Source organism: Labrus bergylta, chromosome 1, assembly GCF_963930695.1.
Source record: "Labrus bergylta chromosome 1, fLabBer1.1, whole genome shotgun sequence".
Taxonomy (NCBI): Eukaryota; Metazoa; Chordata; class Actinopteri; order Labriformes; family Labridae; genus Labrus; species Labrus bergylta.
The window spans coordinates 30,040,032-30,062,224 of NC_089195.1; the positions used below are offsets into that span (position 1 = coordinate 30,040,032).

Below are 22,193 nucleotides of genomic sequence, written 5' to 3' on the forward strand. Positions count from 1 at the left end.
ATGAGAGTGGCCAATCAAATGTGGAAGTATGTTTGCGTACGAAAGGCCAAAACGCACAGAAAAACCTGTTTTCAAAAATACGGCCTACGTGTGGAGTTGAACTTAAGAACGTCGTGTTTCTTTCCACCTTTTTTTTTTTGCCGTGTAGAATATTACAGTGATCGAGGTCGGGGGGGTTTGAAGTCTGGGAGAGTGAGCCTCCCCTGTAAGAACAAAAAAATGTTTTTTTTTTCCCCCCACACACAAAGCAGAAGTTAGCTAACCAAACAGAATGTCTGCAAATCTTTTTTTCCCCTCATGCTGTCCCTCCCCTGAAGTCCAGTGGCGCCCCCTGGGGAGGGGAGGGGGAGGCAGGTCTCACAAACTCCGATCCAGTTGATTACATTTCTCAGAAGAAAGACACAAAGCCGTTTTAGTATCGAGGACATCCTGAAATCTCACATTTTATTGGACCGTTGGTTGAGTTGTCTGTCACAGGAACATACATCATCAGTCACTCTTTAACACTGTTTTGTTTTACACAAGAAGTATTGTCCGTATGAGAGATCTGTTCCGCCTGACGTCAAATTCACCACCTCTGCTCGTAGGGAGACAAATAAATGTGGTCGAGGAACGAGTTTGGCTGACTTCAGTCTCAAGTGTTTTAAAGAATCGAATGATCAAACGTTTGGTGACTATCTTTACGTCAAAACAAAACGTTTTAAAGGTTCCACATCAACATTATTTCAGAAGCTCAACCCTTCACTCGATGTTTATCAGGAACTAAATAGAAGATTTAAATGACATGTCTGGATAAGAACTGTCAGGACAAATGTTCTTTGTTGATTCACAATTAACCAGTGTGCCACCAATCAACAGAGCTCGTCGACACACGCTTTGATTTGACAGAAAAAAAGAGAAACAAGTAAATAAATACATGTCATGGGCACACATCCACAAATGCAACAAATAAATCATCAACAGATTTTCTTTTCTTAAAAAAAAAAGAAGAGGGATGGTTTCTTTCCAGATGATGATAAAGGTGTTCATGTCTGTGAAACAAAAAGAAGGCTTCCTGTGTGTGAAAAAGCCGTTGACCTCATGTTGTTACTTAATATAACGAAGGACAATGTTTACAATTTCAAGCTGTCATAACCTCAGTGGTAGGTTTTGACTAGCAGCTACAGTTAATAAGTGGTATCACCCATCGTATTAAGTGCAACACATGTCGGCAGCTTCATCGGCTGGGGATCAGTGTGAGAAATTGTATACATCACTAAAAGTTCTAAGTCTCAAGGAGTCAATGGATTTCCTCGAGACGCTGCTGGTGTGTGTTGCTCTGTAATGGTCGGTTCATAATACCCGTCCCCTGTGATCCAAATGTGATTTCTGAGGCCGCCAAAGTGATCAAAAATGAAAACAAATCTGCACACAATGATCATCAGTATCTTTGGTGGTTTTGCTGTTTTATACTGACCTTTTTTTTTGTTAAACTTCCAAATCATACAACAAATATCAGCTTTGACCTGTTTCTAAAACTGGGAGGTGACCGGCAAATTCTGTAGTTGGCAATCATTTGAGAGGACATTTGGGAAGAAGAAGAAGATGTGAAGCTTTCCAATCACAATCCCACTTCACTGCCCAAATAGTCCAATCACAGCCCCCTTCAGGGTCTAGCCGACTTCAAACAGAACAGAGACCGATGTGTGTTGGGAGTATGCAGGTTGCTGTAAACATAGATTTTAGTCAGACTCACTGCCACAAACAGAAATAAAATCATTAATCAATTAAGGCATCGACACAGGCAGAGCTGTGCATTTCACCGGAGTACAAAACATAAGAGAGAAAATATATGTACACAGGTACAGTTAAGTGCTACTTCAGCAGCCTCGTGTTCCACTGGCTAGATCTGTGGCAAGAAATACTGGAACCAGGACTCGCCTTTGCTTGCTCCACGAAGTACAGGGGGGGATTTTGGGGGGGGATTTTGGGGGGGGAGGGGCTTGAGCTGGGGCCAAGAGCTTTTCCCGTGTCAGATAGCATCCTGCGAGAAGGCTCCCGGCCAAGGTTATCAGGGGTAGAACAATTTACATGAGATATAAGTAAGGACACGAGAGGCTAGAGGATGACATCTAAGAAGGTGTCAGGGAGTCTCTCCGTCGCGGCTGAAGTGGTACCTGACCGGAGGACCGGGCAGGTCGTCGTCTCCGTCAGTCTCCGGAGCAAATGACACAGTGAGGTCGACGTAGCGGCGGTCCACGGATGGCCTGATCAGCTTTTGCATCCTGCAGAGAGATGGAGGTTTCAAATATGAAAATGATTGAACATGTAAAAAAGATAAATGCACATCCGTACAAGCGGACGCTCAGAAAAAAAAAACCCTCATATTTACCGACGTTGAAAAGCATTATGCATAAGAAAGTGTAAAAGAGCGGAAAGAAGTATAGACATAATTAAATCCCACCCCTTCTCCATTAATTATTATGATATAATACACTTTATTGTTCTCTGGGGGGAATTTGTCTTGGACTCAAAGTGCTGCAAACATTCAGCTGCTTCTACAGAACTACCACAGACAGGAAGCAGACTAGCACTTGATGATTCTCAGTAACCTTTGAAGAGGACAGCTTGAACAACACAATCGTGCAAAGGCTCATAGGGGGGTACAAGGATGAGGAATAAAATCCACCATGCTGAGATGTGCTTAAGCGAGTGTGTGAATCTCTTACAACCTTCAGAAGTCTTATTGTGGGAGAGGGTAAGAGGACGGACACAGGGGTGAAAAAAGAGAGAGAGCGAAATCAGGAAACAGTTACGTTAGTTTGAGTCTCTTTGAGTGTCCAGGCATCACAGGCACATAGAGCATCTTCACACCATGGACGACCATCGTGGGTTCAATTCCATACTTTTCCTGTAAAAAGAAAAGAAATGATCAAAAGGACAGACTACAAAGAAGCTATCCAAAACCTCCAAATGTTTATTGTGTTATTGCATCAGAATAGGTCAAACCACATCAAGGTGAAATAATAGTAAATGATTCTCACCCTCACTGCATTCATGAAGTCAGAGAGCGTGAAGTCTTCATGGCCAAAGATAGTCCAGCAGTCCCAGATGGAGAAGTAGATGTTATCCCTGGGAAATCAGCCACAGATAAATAAAATAAGATTAAAGATTCTGCATTTGATTTATTGTAGCCGAAAAAAAGTGTCACTTTGCTGCTGGAGGAATATTAGTAAGTGAATCTCAGGGTGTTTTCCCATTAGACACGATTGTTTTGTACTGTGCCCAAGAATGATTGCCACCCGCTCCCCCGCTGGTCTGTGTTCACATTAGTAACATCGTTCATATGTACACAGTCGATACACCAGGTGGCAGTATGCACATAGTTGGTTTGCAAATCCGCCAAGAAGCAGGAAGACGAAGAAGACCCACACATGGCCGATGTTTTTGTTATTTCGGAAACCGTCTTCCTACTTCCACATCTATCATGCAGCTCAGAGAATGTAAGGAGCCCGTGCTGATGGTTTTTGTAGCGACTGGAGCTGTTAAGCATGACGTCATATAACGGTCTACTTCCTTGTTTGAGCACGGGTGCGTTCGCATCTCCCGCAGAGTACACATGGATCGTGACGCGGGCACAGAACCCGAGTATGGAACATTTGTGTTCACACAGATCAAATGAACCGGACTTTTGGGGGTCAAGGGTACTCGGATCTGGGTCCGGGTCCCTAATGTGAAACCAAGCTTCAACTTAAAGAGGGTTTAAAACACACTGTAAACATGCCTCTTACCTGATGAGTGCCCTTTTCACGGGGGCGGGCTCTGTGAGCACCATGACAGGAATGGCCAAGTTGAAGAAGCAGTTTTTGAAAGATTCAAACTCGTAGCCTCCAACCACCTTGATCAACTCGAGGGCCACCTGAGTAGAGAACAAGACACAAAACAGCTGATACACTAGTACTATAAAACCCTGCACTATATTCAGACCAACACGGTGTATCTTAACATCCATCAACGTTTTCTGTCAATCACTGGGAAAGCTGATGTTGAAATGTGAAACACTTCTCACCAATCCAGCCACAGCAGCTGTTGCCGTGGCGATGGCAGGGATGATCTTGCCGGCGATGCGTTTAGTCTTGAGTCTGTCGGCGGGCTCGATGGAGTACATCCTGGCTCTGAGCGCAGATGCCGACGCCACAAAGTCCATATGGCCGTTGCTGTCGTCGTCCTTTTCAAACTGCAGTGGACTCATCCGTAACCGCTCTACACGAGGAACGCACACACACACATGAGACGTGATGAATCAAAGTAGACGGACAGTTCTTTTTCATGTCCTAATGATGGTAACATCGTGTTTCCTAACCAGATCCTCCTTAGTTATGGATACAAATTAAACCACCATCTTGAGTGTCCATCTACAAATCGGCCTTTTGGGAATTTGTTGTGATGAAATGTGTACCTGCTGTGACGTTGTCAGTAGCGATGGCCTGCTCCAGCTGCATGATGGCCTCCCTCTCCTCTTCACTGCTCAGAGGCATCTTCGCCTGATCGGGCTTCTTTGCCGTCTCGTCCGTCTCTATACTCTGGAAGGAACAGATTGAGAACAGATCAACAGGATTAGGAAGTCTCACACGGACAGAAATCAAGGATCCGATCGATGGAGAAGCTTACTTTCTGGGAGGGCCTGTACTCGGGAATCCTGACACCTGAGAGAACCCGGGCCACCGCCTCCTTAGAGAGATCCTGAGAAAGAAGACGGAGCAGCCAGTCAGTAAATATAATACCGTGTGTGTGTAAGACTAAGAGCGAGTGAGGGGATGTGAATTACCTTTTCTGAGTACGGGATGTTGTAAGTCTCTGCGAAGAGTCGGGCAGTGCTGACAATGAAAGTGAAGTGCCTGATGGGAAAAGAGGATTTGCAAGCTTTGATTTGAGAACATAGTCAACAAGAAGAGATTAAGCTATCGCAGAGAATACTCACATAGAGTCTGTCAAGTCAAAATCAAAAGGAGCTGGAGGTCTTTTGGGGGACTGCCAAAACAAACCTAAGAAAGAGAAGAACAATTCACTAGACTGCTCGATTCTATGTTTTTATTTTAGTAGTTTTGCATCAAATAGTTCTGAAATTACAGCTCAATTTCAAATAAAAGGTAGAGGACGTAGTGTGAAATATAAAACAAAAACAGAATGTAAAGCTCTTAATATTTGATTGAAAAAAGAGCAAAGCATAATGCAGTAGGCTGAAGCTAAGGTTTCTATTATTTTTGAATTTAATGCCTGCAACCCTTTTCAAATAAAGTTGGGACAGGGTCGTGTTTCCTGCTCTGTTGAATCACTTTTTCTATTACTGTATTAACTCAAAGTGGAATGTTTTACCATTCTTCCTTTATGTTGAATTACAGCTGTTCCAACAGCTCAGGGTCTCATTACTCTTATTTTACTCTTCAGCACAGAGTCAGCACTGCAGGAAGTCCAGTGTATCAGCTCTTTGACTACAGAGCCATGTTGTTCACATTCTGTTTTTATTTACATCTTACATAGAGTCCCAACTCCTTTTTGGAACCGCTTTGTATTCGATAACTTACTTCCATCTTTTAACCTTGTGTCCAGGGGGAAAGAGTGCAACAGTTGTAGGGCCTTCAAGAAAACATAAACAACATGTAAACCCTTAATAACATATTATGGAGCTTACACCAACAAACATGTTCATACACTCTATGAGTGGATATTTTCAGGAGGAGACGTTATTACCTTTCTCTTGAAATACTTTTCAAATTTCAGACGTGCAACAGTGATGCACTGTTCCCACTGACTGGGCCGTCTGCTCAGCAGCTTAATAACCTGGAAGGATCCCTCCAGACTTTCCCCTGTCTGCATCCTCTACACACACACACACACACACACACACACACAAGTTTTAAACGTCTGGCACTGATTAACACCAAGCTATTCTAAACCACTTGTGACATGTCTGACCTGAAGCACCACTTCAGCGGAGGGGTGGGTCTGCCAGAATGAGTTGTATATGGAGGGCTTGTGGACAAATGCATTCTCAAACTAGAAAAGAAAAAAAAAGGGACAAGGTTTAGGACTCTGAGAGTACTCTGAGACACTATCAGGAGTGATAATCACTTATTTAATGCAGACTGACTTTGTCCCTGGCCCACTGAATGGTGTGCTCTATGACAGAAGGGAAGGACTTGAGAGTGCAGAACGGGATCTCCTCTTCTGGGGGGTCCCTCTGGCAAGCAAAGGAAAGAATAAAATGAGTTAAGACTGAGGCAACTAATCTCTAAGAAAAAGTAACCATGGTCACAAACAAACCCTCTTTCATACTCACATGGCTATTGTAAGATTCTGTCAAATTTGGCACGATTATTTCTGTGTGTCCTTTGGTTCCCATGGTGCCAGAGTCCAGGAGAGGTCTCTGATTGGATAAACAGCGGCTTAAAAATAAAAAAGAACGCAGAAACACAAGATCAATCAATGCCCAACTAGCAACGTTTTGTGAAATACAACTGTACTCTTATTTCAGTCATTGAAAATCAAACTGGAGCTACAGCTCAGGGAAGCAAAACCCAAAATCATTTAAGTGTTTTAAAAAGTAGCCTCTCCTACTTTAACTTTAACACCTACCTGTCTACATATCTCCGGGCCTCCACGTTGTCCAGCGCAGTGACCACTATGTTCATGCGCGAGTAGAAGGTGTCACTGTATATGTTCTCAGTAGCCGGGCACACCTTGTTTAGATGAGCGTCCACCTGCAGGTCTGGGTTGATATCACAGGTGGCTTCTGCTGCTGTGGTGCTCTTCGGTTTCTGGGAGAGAGGGAGACCCCAAAGTGGAGTGTGAATGTCTGAGTGGTTGGCTCTAATTTGCTCTTCTTGTGCGACGGACGGATGGATGAATAGATACTTTGTCAGGCATCCATTAGCATTTTACAAGACCCATGACATAAAACATCTGTAACACCTATCAACACCTGCTGCCCCTCGTGCCCTATCTCTACAATAAAGGCCAAAAAATAACTTAACAATTTCTTGATTATTTTGTGTTTTGATTGTATTAATGTTAAGAAATATGCCTAGTTAGGGGCATGGCTTAGTTGACTGACAGAACTGTATGATTCTTGTTTCCTGTTTCTAGGTTAACCAAAACTGCCAGTGTTCGACTTCAGAGCTCTGCTTCAGAAACCGTTGGGTGACATTGTTGAACTACATCTATGCTTTATACAGTCTGAAGTCTATGGGCAAGGAACAGCAGAGTCTGTATTGAGATAGTAAATGTCATATTAGTCTGTACATACTTAGTCAGATCCAATGCTTTTCCATTCCTCACATTACACCGCTGCACGGTCAAAGACAGATTACATCAACTAGTAAAAGTGAGTACATTTGGCTGAAAGCTGCATCAAAGTTTCTGAGTTATGTAGAACCCTGCAGAGTGTGAGTGTGAGGTTGAGCTTGCCTGAACAAAGAAACAAGTGGAATGTAGGGTGATGCAAAATAAGACAGGAAATAGAGATGTGTTCACCTGTATGTGATGTGGTCTGAAGAGAAACTGTCGGTTGAGGTTGGATTTCTCTATAAGGTCTGGGTCTGTGATGCATACCTGAAAATAGAAACATCCACTGAATCGGTATCACAAAGCAATGGACTGTAAAGAACAGAAAGAGAACAGTCAAACAGACGAGAGTAAACTCAAAGAACTCCCACCTCTCCTGAGCTCTTGGTCAATCCCACTCCGAGCAGGGCAAAGTTTTTCAGCATCTCACAGCCTATGGCCCCACAGCCCACCTGGAGGACACACGTTATAGGTTTCATTCAGTTAAAAACCTTTCAAAGAATCCAATACAAAGAAAAAGACTTTATATTGACCACACACGCCTTACCATAAAGACCCTGAGCTTTTGAAGTTCTAAACACATTGATTCCCCAATGCAAGCTCGTAATCCATCATATCGATCGCCCCGTGGGGAAAACTCCTCCGCAGAGAGAGACTGAAGCGGCCTGACTACCTCGGTGGCATCTAGATAAAACTAAAGAAAGAAGGAACATAGAAGGAGATCAAATCAACAGTTATGGGAAATAATCCAAAAGGAAAAAAAACATTGTTATAAATAAGAGTCTTAAAGCACATTTTTAAACAATACAATCTCCACTCATTTCAGGTTTGATAGAATTGGAAAGAGGTTTAGAAAACTAAACATCTAGTTATTATCAACCCAAAGCTGCTGTGAGCAAAAGAGAGAAAGAGAGCAGCACAGTGGTCGAGTGACAGAGGGAGGAAGTGGAGGAGGCGAGTGTTGTAACTGAAAACAAAGCGATGAAACTGAAAATAAAAAGGTGTTTTCTGATTGTTTCTTCAGTTACAGTCTGAAGAACTTATAAACACGTCTGCACCGCCGCAAAACCCCGCAGTAAGGTGCCGGATGTTGTTTACATGCTGTCACGCTTCGCCCTCTTCAGTTGTGGTTGTCGCTTCACTCCGCTTCTGTCAGAGCTGTAGCGCTGACACAGCTCCCACAGAGCAGACCGTTCTCTGTCACAGCGGGGCAACAATACCAACGTTTAGTGAAGTTTCTATTGCGTCTCAGAAAACTGGACAAGTTACTTTAGCATCTGGTGCAGACGGACAGAGAGCAGAGCGGAGAAACAGCAAAGTCATCTGGTCATCTTCACCACGTCCTGACCGGCTGAGTGCTGGGTGCGAGCTCCACACCACCGCTCAATGATTGACAGGCAGAAATGTCAGAAACACAGCAACATAATGACAAAAACTGAATAATTCAGACAGAGTGTCGTGTCTGTGGAGACATAGACATCACCACACACTGCTTTAGATTATGAGTGAATATTTAAAAATGCTTCTATACCCAATTTTTGGAAAAATTTTGGCTTATGTTACTTTTAACTGTATTTAAAAAGAGTTGGTTTGTGTTCATTGACATTTTCTGTATCAGCACTGTATATAGATCAGTGATAAAAAAACAAAAAAAACATGAAATGTCCCTATATCTGGTGCATGGGATTTCTAGTTTTGTTTCCATGGTATCTAAACAGGTTTCAGTATTGATTGTTTTGACCAGTATCTAATCTGAGGTAGAATTATGGTATCAGGACAAGCCTCTTCAATAATCACCAGACGTTCACATTTTTAACCCACCCATTGCTGCAAAGGTGCAAATTTCCCTGTGATGGCTTTAAGAACTTCCTGGCTGGCTAGACCTCCTACAGCTGCCGCTAAGGGGGGAAGAAATCCTCGGGCTGTTCTTGACAGACAGCGCACCAACTCAGTATTTACAGAAGCCTGAATGGAGAGAGAGAGGAAGGAGGGTGTGAGGTCATCTTCGGACAATTATCTGTCAAAGACGAAAATACTGTGCAAATAAATAACTCTCTTACTTTGTTCCTGAGAGTCGCATTCACTTCTTGGGTGAGCTTCAGTAAAACCTCAGCATCCTGTAAACACCTGATAACATCAAAGGGAAACTGCTTCATTGAATGTGTCACACTTTGCACAAGGAAACCACAGCCATGACTAATTCTATCCTCAGGTAGTGTGAAGAACAGGAAGGAGAGCAGTGAATTCAAGCTGAAGAGAAATATTCTGATTACCCGACGTTAGGGATTCTACTGTGCTGCTCCTGGAAGGTGTCCAGAGCCAACATGGCCGCATGGATTTGGAGTGGGGCCTGAAAGGGAGATTTAAAAAGGATTGTGAGGAAGCTGCTTTGGTAACATAAATGATGAGGGGGCTGTAGCACATACAAAGGTTGAATTAGGAAGACCAATTGGAGATATCCGGTGTCACCCAAAAACTAACGTTAAAAATCCTGAATAATTAAAAGTGGTTATCACAATGACACAGAATCAGAATCACCTCTATTGGCTGGGTTTGTGTCGACAAACAAGGAGTTTGACTGTGGTTGAACTATTATAGACAAGTCTATATAAGACAATAGTGCATGGGGGAGGAGTGAAAAAGATGCTGAAGTTACCAGGACAATAAATGATGTAATTATGTATCAGATGGGTTCATTTGCCTGTCTTGTAAAATAATCATGATCATGTAAAGTGTAAAGCCATGCATTTTGTATTAAAGACGTTATGTACAAGAGGTTAGCGTGCTCAGGCCCAGTTAGTCCTGGAGCAGTGTGAGTGCAGGCCAGCGGGGAACTAGGAGGGGGAGGGCGATCATGCTTCAGCACAATACGGAAAAACCGAGCCTAGTGTGAGTCACCCTAAGAAGCCAGGTAAGTCTACATGTCTAGAATAGTTCGATACAATGCAAACACACCCAGGTTATGAAGCATAGATCATGCTTTTTATTTGATGCCCATTGTTTAAGTTAGCTAGCTTAGCAGCCTATATATTCTGTTTTGTAATGCGGTCTCGAGGAATAGTTTTAAATTCTCACCTCTGGTTTACTTAAGTCTGGAGTCAGGACCTGAGGGTCACACAACTGTTTCTCTAAGGTCTCCTGAAATAAACGAGGAAATAAACACAGGGAGGTGTAAAACGTATGCATTATATATTTGTCCAGCTTTGACACTTTTTGTTGATGTGAGAAATAGTTCACTTACAAATCTGTACGTTTTGGGGGTTTTCACCAGAACAAAGAAGCCTCCGTGTTCATATGGTTGTAGTCCAGATGTGTCTCCTATTGCAAAGCTGTGAGGGGAAAGGACTAATCCCGCCCACACATTCAAACATCAGACACAAAAACAGACAGAAATAGTTCAGATTAAGGCTCTTTTTCGTAATCTAAAACAGAACATTAATACATACGGTTAGCTGGTGAAAGCAAATACAATAACTAACTTGCAAATATAATATTGAAGTCATTAACTGCGGTGTAGCGTTAATACCTGAAACCTGTCGTGAAGTTCTGTTGAGTTCGGACATGCCATTGACCTCTCTGAAGACAACACTCTGGCCGGTCTGAAGGCCATGTGGCTGGTTGTCCATGCAGGTAACCACCCCAGGATTGTCCTAAAATTAAAATTATATTATTAAACATTTTAACTTTTTAAATGTAAAATGAAAACCCAATAGGAAAGAATTCATTCCCCCCAGCTGTTTTTATATACTTTATTTTGAGGCTACAAATTGTGGGACCTACAGGACTGTTGAGAGTGTCCTAAGTGTTCATTTCACCTGAGAGATAGTTTGTATGAAAATCTCTTTGGGCTCCTCTCCTGTGGGATCTGAAACCTCGAACTCTTCTCCAAAATCACAGAACACCCGCACACAGATGCCATACGCATCACAGCCGATGAACTGGCAAAGAAGAGACAAGTTAAACAATCTGTTCAGTACATGTTGTTTTATACTCTTTTATGTACTCTGTGGCACTTTAGATATAAAATAATAATAACTTTCTGTGTGTGTTATCAATAGGTTAAGTTAAAGCTCTGTCATGTATAACCTCTAAAAGGACTGTAGACGTACCCTGATGGCGGGTTGTTGTGAGTGGCAGAACTCATTTACTCTCTTTTGGAGGCTCAATCTTGCTTCAGTCAATATGACACACTGGAGGAGAGAGCACACAGCAGATGTAAGCCAGTTTGAAGCCGTGGATATTTTTGGTTAAACCGTGCAGAAAAGGGAAGCCTTACCTGATACTTCCTCAGAAAGCCGAGATCAGTGTTGTCATCCAGAGCGGAGGAAGACATGTCAACGTGGACATAAGGGTTCAACTCTGCGACTCGAGGGCACACCGCCTCCACCCTGCGACATTAACATCAAAGAGGATATTTACAAATGTGTAAAATACAGACAAGGTAGTGGGAGACAAAAGAATGGTTTGCATTTGTGTATATGAATTCATACAAAAACCGAGTGTAAGATATACAGCTCAAGAACACATGGAGACAACTAGTCTCCAGTTTCATGTTCAGGGTTGGAAATTAGCACCTGCCCCCCGCCAAATACGGGTGTCTTTTGGCAGTGACGGGTGAATTTGATCAACCTACCAGTCATGGTGGCGGGTTAATAAAAGTAACACAACAGAATGGTTTGTGACAACAAACAACGTAAATTGAATCTCGGTCTCCTGCTTGTTCCCCTCTGACTTTATGAGCAGAGACAGGCAGTCCTAAACGAGGGCCATAGGGCTCCGCCCCCTCCTCATGTCAGTGTGTACCATCATAGGCTATGAGACTGTGAATCTACACAGACAGTGATAAGCCATGTGCTTAAATTGCTCTGTGTGTCTTTAATTAAGCGCAGCATGGATTAGCATCTTTTTTACAATTGGCAGGTAAAACAAAATAAAACATTAACTTCCCTGTTCATGTTACACAACATTTCCCCCTCCCAACTGGTTAAGAAAACAAATGGTTCAGTATTTTCAGACCTTGAATAACGCAAAAAATGACAGATTACTCATGTTTTAAGTTTGGAAGACTTCGGGAATCAATACTTGGTGAAATAATCCGGATTTAATCACAGTTTCTATGTGTCTTTGCACACTCCTGTTGGGTGACCTTATGCTACTCTTTCAATTCAAGCAGCTCAGCTCCAATAGATGGCTTGCCAGGTTGTCAAATCAGGTACCTCAGACAGTAGAATAAGGTGAACCTGTAACATTATTGGCTTCCATTTATATATAGATCTTAATTCAAGGGAATTATGGAGTGGTCTCTTCATTTTTTTTTCCAGTGCTGGAATTCAGACTACAAAGTAAAAAAAGGATATTTTACCTCCTCTTCTGGCTCAACACATCCTCATCATGGATAAAGAAGTTGGAGCCCAGATCCCACGTCTCACATTGCTTTGTGTCATGAAGTGTGACTGCCTGTTTGTAGAAGAAAAAATACATTGAACACACTCACACAAATACAACAGTTAAGGAAGACTGACTGTTTAGACAGTCAACATTAAAACATTATATTCTGACATGACTCTAGTTATATCATTTAGGAAGAGTACATACCTTGACACCAGCCAATACGATATTCTTTGCTGTGAAACCAGAAGTTGCATCGTGTCATTTTAAGATCATGTGAATACACTGAAACGTCCTTATTGTTGTTGTTGTTGTGTATAATGTGATATTTAGCTTACCTATCTCAATTCCCAGTCCTCCCATTCCACTGAGAAAGACTGAGGACTGGGCCATCTGGTGCATAGCACTGTCTCCCAGCACATATCGCTGGCGGCTGTGAGGAAAAGGAAAGGAAGAGGAAATGTGAGAGAAAGTGGCAAAAAAACATGACAATACAATACATCTACAGAAATAATTTACCATTCGAACAGGATTACATTTAAAAACATCCAGAAAAACACAAACTGTGTGAGCCATGTGACTGAAGACAAGCCGAGAATGAATTTCCTTTTCTTTTGTATTCTCCCTTTTTTGATGAGTTAAGAACACCTATCATAAATGCAATGCACGCTAAAAAACCTGAAACGTTTTGGAGCACTAATGATGACAGGATGGGAGGGTTGTTTAATTTCTTTTAATTTCTGTTCATCAGCTGGCCATGTTCGTCTCGAATTCTTGGAAGAAACATCAATTTGTTTTTTTGTTGTGATTGTTATTATTGTTTAGTGTCTACTTTTGGTTTCCAGTCTACTTGTATTAATTATGAGGGACAAAAAATGACTAAATTATAAATAAATAAATAAATGTTGGGAGAAATGCATACAATAATGTATAAATAAATGAATAATTAAATAAATGCATCAATAAATATATATATATAAATAAATAAATGCAACAATTCATATAAAAATTAATACATAAATAAATATATTCATATATTTATTTATGTATTTCTGTGTCCATGTTGTACAAGGAAAAGTAAATATGTAAATTAAATGGGCCGTCCTAACATTACTGAAGTAGGATTGGTAAATTTTGAAAAACAGAGAAGCACATTTACATATATATACTTTTCCTCTTACGACCTGGACACAGAAATAAATAGATGTGTAAATGTAAAAATACGGAAATAAACTAATAACTCAATTAATGTGGAAATGTATGCATTGATAAATATATAACTGTAGAAATACACTAATAAATGAATAAATACATGTAAAAATATATAAATAGCTTTTTTCATTAACAAAGTGTATTTATTATATATTCATTGATGTATTGTTTTCAGCATTTATATATTTATTGATGCATTTATTTAATTATTTATTTATACATTATTGTATGCATTTCTCCCAACATTTATTTATTTATTAATTCATTTATTCTTTAGTCATTTTTTGTCCCTCATAATTAATGACGGTGTCTGGTAATCCTGTTTTGGTCAAGGCATAATCTTTATCCATGATACAATATATAATAATAATATAATGTTATTTATTTAGCGCTTTACAAGACGCTCAGAGACACTTTACAGAGTTACATTCAGAGTTGAAGGAGACAAAAACATAAAAAAAATTCACAAAAAGCAAGATAAGCAATTAAAAACAAGTCTGAAGGGGGGGGGGGTGATCAGGGAGTTAAATAGTGACAGGTCAATAGAGTCACGGATGTGTTTGGGGAGGGGGCAGCAGTGGAGAACATACCTCAATAAAAACAATAAAAACAACCATAGAGAAAGAAGGAGGAGAAGGAAGCTGGTGTGGAGCAATATCTGTATTGATGGCAGTCGATTCCTGTCTTGACAGGTGCCATGTAAGGCTACCTGTAGGTGTTTTATTAAAGGCAGATCACACTGCAGGAACACACAGAGACAAAAAGGTGGACTCACCTGTAAAGAGAGTCGTCAATCTCCATGGAGTCTGCAGCCATGCCGGGAGGGGAGAGGGGGGGGTTTAACTGTCTGAGAGATAACGACTACACCTGTTAAAGCATACAAGAAGTGTATAAAGAAAAAAGATTACCAACGTTATAAACATTGTAATTTTAATCTGTAATGATCTTACAAAACAACGCCCTGTTTGTAGGTAAGCTAGCTACAAGGCTAACTGCCTGTCAATGCCGGTCAGCTGTGTTGTTGCCGTGACAACCGTCAGTCGACCCCCCCCCCAAAAAAAGTAAAAGGATATAACTAATAAAGTGTCGGTGATTATGATTACCACATTAACGCTGGTTTATGTGTGAACCTGCAGAGAAGCTCAGCATTAGCAGCTACGGCTAGTTAGCATTGAGTGCTCCATCACTGCAGCCCGGTGCCGGTGGCGACGACCGGTTGTCAAAAAACTCGTTAAAAAAAGTCATGACACAGAAGTTAGGCTGCAAATAACTGTCCAGGGAAGACAGTCGGTTTCATTTTTAAACATCCTATCAGTCAGTGTAAATATTTTAATTGCAACTATTGTAAAAAATCAAATGTATAATCACACGTAGCTACCTACCTGTCAGTATGCGCGACGAGCTATACCCGAATGAATGGCTGTGACTGGTTAAAAAAATGTGGATTGTTTCCGGGTTACCACAGTCACATGATCAAAGTCATCCAATAGATTTACAGTATTTTAAGAGACGTTTGTGATTTCGTTTTTTTGATTTATTTTCGATCCCTTTTATAAAGAAATATAATGTGTTATTGAATCTTGAATGTATTCATTTTGTATGATTTTGTAGGATTGTATAAATATACAAATTATAAAAAATCATAGTATATCAAGTTGTATATATGTATGGAAAATCATTGGATTGTAGTATCATAAATATAGTATAGAAAACTGTATATGTAGAGAGATTATAAGGAACACAGGAATTTAATTGAATAAATATTAATAATTGAGCTGTGGAAAAGGGGTAGGATTAAATAAGTTTTATACTTCTTCCTACTCCTTTTCAGGCATATCAATTGAATATATGTGATTTTCTTTTTCTTTTTCTTTTTTTGTGAAATAATTTGAACATTGTTTTTTGTTTGTAGTATTTTCGTGCTTTTCATTTTGTTTTGTATTTTTCATATGTTTGATTTTATTTGATATGTCTGAAATAAATGTAATCAATCAATCAATCAATCAATATGTGAAGTATTACAACTATGAATATAAATGGAATAAAAAAAACAGCATTATCTTTATATTTATATTTGTTTAATTAATCAGTCACTGCAAAAATAATAACTGTATATATTCTTTCAGTCACCACAACTGTCTATTTATTTATTATTATTATCATTCATTCACTGAACAGCAATAGCTCTGGTCACTTTTTGCATACTTCTCTCTCATATCACCACAAATGTATTTTTGTTGTTTTTGTTAACGCTGCTGTTTAAGATTGCTGCTAACCAAGTTTTATTGTGTCCTTGTATACAATGATAATAAAGATTCTATCTATCTCTCTATCTATTTCAAAATAGAAATTGAACACTACACTCAATCATTACATGGACTACAGAAAAAGTAATAAATGTGCAGATAAGCTATATAAAGAACCAATGTGCTTTAAAGCTGCTCTCCTGTATGTATTTCGCATGTTGAAGTTAACAATGTGCATGTGCAAGTACAGCAACTTTGGTGTGTTTTGTGTGTGTGTTTCATTGTTTCTGGAATTCATTCTGAGTTGGTTATTGTAGGCCACAGCTCTGCGGGAGAAGCCTGAGTCTGATTGTGATAAATTTTATGTTCCTTAACCGTTTGCCATACAGACAGTGAGTGTCTGTGGTTCCATGCAGATGTTGGTGGTCTGCTTCCTGAGACGTGTGGAATAGATGGTATCCAGGTTTGGGTGCTCGACCCAACATGTTAGGCTGCCTTTGCCACTCCATGCAGGCTCTTTCACTCAATAACCATTCAGCTGTCATACTACACAGTAACGCGGTTGGTCAGGATGTTCTCAGTGGTGGTCCAGTAGAAGTTTAGCAGTAGTGTCTGGAGCTGGGCCTGCTTCAGCAACTTTTATCAATTCGTGTAAATAGGAGAGAAAAGGTTCACAGATTGGAACTCAGATCAGATCTTGGTTGGATGCTTAAGCAGACTGTATCTAAATTGTGACATAACTTCCCAAACAATCAATAATATTACATTTTGTTTAAAAGTCTGTCTATCTTCTTGGGACACGTGTTTCTATAAATTCAGTTGCTACAGAGAAAACTGCTGTTTTCTTGCTACATGTATTTCTTATTTTGGACTGTTAGGCTGCTTTTCAAAACTGAAGGAGGCTTATCATTTGAATTTCCCCCAAAAAGTATCATATTGTATCAAACTCCATGAATAATCTGAAGTGTAATGTTTAAGGTTAATGTATGTAATGTGTTATATTCTTTTGGTTTTTTGGGTTATTTGTTTATGATATTTATTTTAGGATAATATTGAGTAGGTGGTCACATGGGTATGGGCAGGAAGATGATTGATTTTAATCACCTGTTCATTTCTTTTCTCAGTGATAGACAGAGGGGGAGCAGGGTTGCGTTATTTTTTGTTGACCGCTTTTGTTTTTAGCTCACTGTGATTTATTTTTATAACTTTGAGTTACTTTGATTATGTGTTAATGCACTTTTTCACAAGTTGATTATTTGTTTTGTTAATAAAAGGTAAAACATATATTTTGTATCTCAGGGAGTCGCTACATCAGTTCCAGTTTTTGGTAAAGTAAATCTTGAAAGAGTCATTTGCTGATCAAGTCCTCGCCAAAGAGACAGGGCAGAAAATGAACACAGAGTTGTGGTCCTGTACTGTTTAAAGAAGCAAAGGTCAACAGCCAAGTGAAACATTGACATCCTATTGGCTCTTATTTGGGGTGATGATTTAAGGAAAAGTTTGAGTAGAGTTTATGAGTCTTTTTTGGTTTGTATGTGTTTTTCATTTCCTATTTGACCACGGTGAATCAATTACCTCAAATTTCACTAAACAAAGCTGAGGAGAGATTAACTCAAGGGATTTTGTGTTTACGTGTTTCCCCTCAACTTCGGACTTCAGAGACACCCTCCCTCTTATCATATTGGTCAAAAACAGACAGGAACCTCCCCCCTTAGCCAGAGCCAAAATCCTGACTATGCACACACCAGACTCTGAACTCCAAAGTACCACTTCCACCTCTCAGACACCTGCCCACAGATTTACTCTCTGCTGGAGATGTGGTCCAGCCTTGTAGCACTGCGGCGGCTCCAGCGGATCGCTGTTGCTCCTTTGAATATCACCGGGGGTCTCACAGGCAGTGTGCACAGGGAGATGTCAACCATGAAGCGGGTGTATGTCACCCGACAGATCCCACCCGATGGCCTGAAAATCCTCCGTGAATCTGGACAGTGAGTCATAGAGTTTTTAAAAGTGAATTTGAGGCAATCTACACCGTTAAGTAAGACAAACTTCTGGAAAATATGACTGTTGTTTTGAATGATACTTTTTCTGAATTTGAAATGTCTGTTTTTTTTTCAAAGTTCATCATTTACTTTAAGTAAACAGGGCTGCTAATGTTTGCCCTCAGGTTAGTCAGATAAGACTGGTAGCCTAAAGGGTATTCCCCCAGTTCAGTTAAAGTCCCTGTGTTTTTACGAGGGCCTACAGAATACATACTGAGGCACGTTATACTTTTATGACCTATGAAATCAAACAAGACCATCAGCAGAAAGAGTATTTCTATTCAAATTTATTGTAATGACTAAAGCTGCTGCCACCGGGTAGGTGAGATAAACACTTCAGAAACAGCTTTTGTTTACATTCTCTAAGTTTGCAGTGAGTTATACATTTGTTTATACAAGATTACTTTTTCATGTGCTGTACAAGATCAGTAAAGATAAATACTTATGGTAAAAAGGACTTGAGCTTGTAGAGTGCTTTTCTGGTCTTCTGACTACTCAAGGCACTTTTACACTGCAGGTCACACCTACACATATACACACTGATGGTAGAGGCTGCTGTGTAAAGTGACCATCAGAAGTAACTAATCAATTCATACACAGTTGAGTGGTTGAGAGACAGCCGACTTTACCACTAACCCTGAAAATAAAACTACCACTTTGTTTACAAGGGGTGCCAAAATGTCACAAAACAAAGATTCCTCACGGAAGCTTTGAAAAACTCTGAATACATTTTTTAAAAGAGGATTATTAAAAGAACGGTTTCCTCTTTGGTGATGCTTTCCCTTTTCCCAGGGTGCAGTTCGAGCTGTGGAACTCCGATGATGACACTGTGCCCAGGAAGGAGCTGCTGCAGAAGGTCAAAGGTGTCGACGGTCTGCTCTGTATGCTGACAGAGAAGATTGATGCAGAGTTATTGGATGCTGCAGGTCTGAAGACATTCCCTTGGAGCCATTTGAATTATGCTAACTTAAAAAAGAAAAAGTCTCATATTTGTGCATGTCTGGTTTTGGTGTACCCTTGCAGGTCCGAACTTGAAGGTCCTCAGTACTATGTCAGTGGGGTTTGACCATCTCAATTTGGAGGAGCTGAAAAAAAGGTAATTCCTAAACTTCAATTCAAATCTTTTTTTGAGCTTTGTAAATCATTGATCAATGACGTCAAGATACAAAAAGCACAATTAAAACAAACCAAGAAAATATTACTCCCAGTTGTAAACAAATGGCACACTGTGATGAAGTGGTTTAAGATCATTTGTCCTCATTTGTCAAAGAGTAACAAGAGAGTCAATCTTGAGATTGTTTTGTAAATTATTCCCCATTTTTAAGCAAAATAGCTAAATGCAGATTTCTCCAAGAAACTTGGAGCAACGGCTTTATGCTCCATGCCCTATTGTTTAATGGAAACGTGGACTCAGAGGTCAGAACAAACACCTAGCTGTGGGAGTGTCACCCACCTGGAGGAGGGGTTACTGCCCTTTTGTTGACGTCATGAAGGGAAAATCTATAAACGGCCTGTGAGCACACATTTTCTGAAAAGACAGAGAGGATGGACTTTTCTCATAATTGGAGAGTTTGTAGACAGACTAGGGACACATATTAGTGTTTGGAAAACATTGAAAAGTGTATTTTGCATAATATGTGACCTTTAAAAGCAAGTTGCAGTTCCTCTACAGAAAGAGTCAGTAGAACAATACAAAACAACATCATCTGCATAAAGATAAATATTACAGTGGTATAGAAGAGACAGTTTTGTTGATATTGATAAGATTGGTCAAACGTTTTGTGTGTGTTTTCCCTCAGAGGGATCCGTGTGGGTTACACTCCTGAGGTCCTGACAGATTCTGTGGCTGAGCTGACCGTGGCTCTGCTGCTCACGACCTCCAGGAGGCTTGTAGAGGCCACACATGAAGCCAAGACGTAATGCTACACAATCACACTGGTACTCAAATCTATCCATGTTTATCTGTTTTTGAACAGAGGTTAAAATACACACCTCTCTCTATGTCCCTCTGTATCAGTGGAGGCTGGGGCACATGGAGAACTCTGTGGCTGTGTGGACATGAGCTGGCCAACAGCACTGTGGGAATCCTGGGCCTGGGGAGGATTGGTACGCTATGAACAGGACATCAAGATTAGCTTACCATCTAACCGCCATTTCTCTACGCCTGATTCATCTTATACAATGTCTTTGTGCTCATTCAGGTGTTGCCATCGCTGAGCGTCTGGCACCTTTCAAAGTTAAGAAGTTTATCTACACAGACGTAGAACCCAGACCAGAGCTGGCCAGTTCCATCAATGCAGAGTACGGTAAGGACTGCAGATTTATCGTCTGTATCCATTAAGTCATGCTAATATTATTTGTTCTTATATTTAACACACAATGTCAATATGATAATTTTAACCTCACAGTTACTCAATATGCTCATACATTATTTAAGCAACTTAATAAAATGAAAATCGAATCCAATGATTTTGATATGCGGTGGCACTGTCGCTCTGTAGTCTCCTTCGATGAGCTGGCAAAGCAGTCCGATTTCCTGGCTGTGTGTTGTGCTTTAACACCTGAAACAAAGGAGATCTGCAACAAGGACCTCTTCTCCAAGATGAAAAGTAACGCCATCTTTATCAACACCAGCAGGTAACCTCATGTTGAACACAAACACAATTTCTTTTAACTTATTTTGCACGGCATGTGGATACATCACCTGACTACAAACATTAAGATCCAACAGCTGGATTTAAAACCAGGAGTGGCTTGCAAAATGTCACACACTCATTAATCTAAGAACAATTCATGTTTATTATAGATGAATATATCCAGTCTATCTCAGTGTTTGGCCTTTACCTTCTGGAAATTTACATGGTGGGGTTAATTTACGCTTATCTAGCCATGAGTGAGGTGTCTGTGATTTTTTTGATTCAGTTTGTGATTCTGGTCTTTGTGTCATGTGTCAGAGGTGGTGTGGTGAACCAGGAAGACCTGTATGAGGCTCTGTCCACTGGGCAGATTGCAGGAGCTGGATTAGATGTCACTGTTCCTGAGCCCCTGCCAACAGACCACCCACTCTTTACCCTTAAAAACTGCGGTGAGGCTGTCTGATCACTGTTTATAAAAGCCTTAATTTTTTTTTTTTTTTCAGAAATCTGTTTTAAGTGTTAGACATTACCACTTTTCTCACTTGATTGTCTTCCTTATTCTTTGTGCCCACAGTGATTCTTCCACATGTTGCTAGTGCCTCTTACAGTACCCGTAACGCCATGTCCTCCATGGCGGCAAACAACCTCCTCCTCGGCCTGAAGGGGAAGCCGATGATCAAAGAACTCAAACTGTGAGGGAAGCTGGTTCCACTCCTTCATCACTTCAACCAACATTACTCATTTTTGCTTTGGAGGATTCAAACGCAAACTCAGGACTTTAGTTTTGTAATCAAAGATTTATTTTGTGCTTAAAGCTCCTGTGAGGAATTTTAAGTTAAAAGGGCTTCTAGATATATTCTGTTGGCCGGTATGTTCTTCAGCGGCCATTTGTTGATGATGTGAATATACCCAAATACACCTAGCATTGATATGAAGGCAAATTGTCATCACAGCATCAGCCTTTGTCGCTTCCAGGTCATGTTTTTGACGCGGTCTTGTCTCCTGAGATCCCCCATGGCCCCCAGTCCGACTAGGATAGATTCCTGCTGTGAGGTGCATGTGTTAACAAGCACCTTGGGAAGATTTCAGGGGGGAACCTGCCTGAAATTGCCCAGAAATTTGCACGTGAAAATGACTTAAACCATCAACAGGACTCAATCAGGAAAGAAGAGGTATAGCTTTGTCCACAGGAGGGTGCTAAAGTCAACACAATCTGAAAGTTCCTCACAGCAGCTTTACATTTTAACTTCATTAAAACGATTATGTCAGATTTTGCTTCATTCTTGTACAGTTTCTGTGACATTTTTTCGCTCAAATTTAATAAAAAACGAGCCGAGCAACAAAAC

The 22,193-nt window shown here is 40.5% G+C and overlaps 2 protein-coding genes across 3 annotated transcripts; one reads left to right on the forward strand and one right to left on the reverse strand.

Moving 5' to 3' along the window:
- Positions 1-410: 410 nt before the first annotated feature.
- uba6 (ubiquitin like modifier activating enzyme 6) lies at positions 411-15,355 on the reverse strand. 2 transcript variants are annotated; one of them, XM_065958915.1, is made up of 32 exons: positions 15,306-15,355; positions 14,699-14,790; positions 13,050-13,144; positions 12,919-12,947; positions 12,686-12,780; positions 11,600-11,711; positions 11,433-11,513; positions 11,139-11,261; positions 10,850-10,973; positions 10,565-10,668; positions 10,399-10,461; positions 9,597-9,673; positions 9,384-9,450; positions 9,145-9,288; positions 7,871-8,017; positions 7,695-7,775; positions 7,513-7,590; positions 6,616-6,797; positions 6,320-6,425; positions 6,131-6,220; positions 5,956-6,036; positions 5,731-5,859; positions 5,565-5,616; positions 4,961-5,024; positions 4,808-4,877; positions 4,651-4,722; positions 4,439-4,562; positions 4,049-4,242; positions 3,771-3,898; positions 3,024-3,111; positions 2,796-2,890; positions 411-2,264 (listed from the first exon to the last, which is right to left on the reverse strand). In XM_065958915.1, the coding sequence occupies exons 2-32, from the start codon at positions 14,737-14,739 to the stop codon at positions 2,123-2,125; spliced, it is 3,078 nt and encodes a 1,025-aa protein (XP_065814987.1). In that variant the 5' UTR covers positions 14,740-14,790; positions 15,306-15,355; the 3' UTR covers positions 411-2,122. The 2 variants fall into 2 exon arrangements, with proteins under 2 accessions (XP_065814987.1, XP_065814989.1); XM_065958917.1 differs by having other exon boundaries at positions 14,699-14,770; positions 15,306-15,326.
- A 2,549-nt stretch (positions 15,356-17,904) lies between these two features.
- On the forward strand, positions 17,905-22,192 carry grhprb (glyoxylate reductase/hydroxypyruvate reductase b). Its single transcript, XM_020641902.3, has 9 exons — positions 17,905-18,157; positions 19,004-19,137; positions 19,235-19,307; positions 20,011-20,127; positions 20,229-20,317; positions 20,413-20,517; positions 20,713-20,848; positions 21,166-21,296; positions 21,422-22,192. The coding sequence occupies exons 1-9, from the start codon at positions 17,985-17,987 to the stop codon at positions 21,541-21,543; spliced, it is 1,080 nt and encodes a 359-aa protein (XP_020497558.1). The 5' UTR covers positions 17,905-17,984; the 3' UTR covers positions 21,544-22,192.
- Position 22,193: the final 1 nt, after the last annotated feature.

Excerpts from the sequence above, each read along its gene's own strand:
- uba6 (XM_065958915.1), bottom strand. The coding sequence starts at position 14,739 with ATGGCTGCAGACTCCATGGAGATTGACGACTCTCTTTACAG. Across the intron at positions 10,462-10,564 it reads CCCCCAAAACGTACAGATTT|GAGACCTTAGAGAAACAGTT; the intron begins GTAAGTGAACTA and ends CGTTTATTTCAG. Across the intron at positions 4,723-4,807 it reads ACATCCCGTACTCAGAAAAG|GATCTCTCTAAGGAGGCGGT; the intron begins GTAATTCACATC and ends CTTCTTTCTCAG.
- grhprb (XM_020641902.3), top strand. The coding sequence starts at position 17,985 with ATGTGGTCCAGCCTTGTAGCACTGCGGCGGCTCCAGCGGATCGCTGTT. Across the intron at positions 20,128-20,228 it reads GCCACACATGAAGCCAAGAC|TGGAGGCTGGGGCACATGGA; the intron begins GTAATGCTACAC and ends CCTCTGTATCAG. Across the intron at positions 20,849-21,165 it reads ATCTTTATCAACACCAGCAG|AGGTGGTGTGGTGAACCAGG; the intron begins GTAACCTCATGT and ends GTCATGTGTCAG.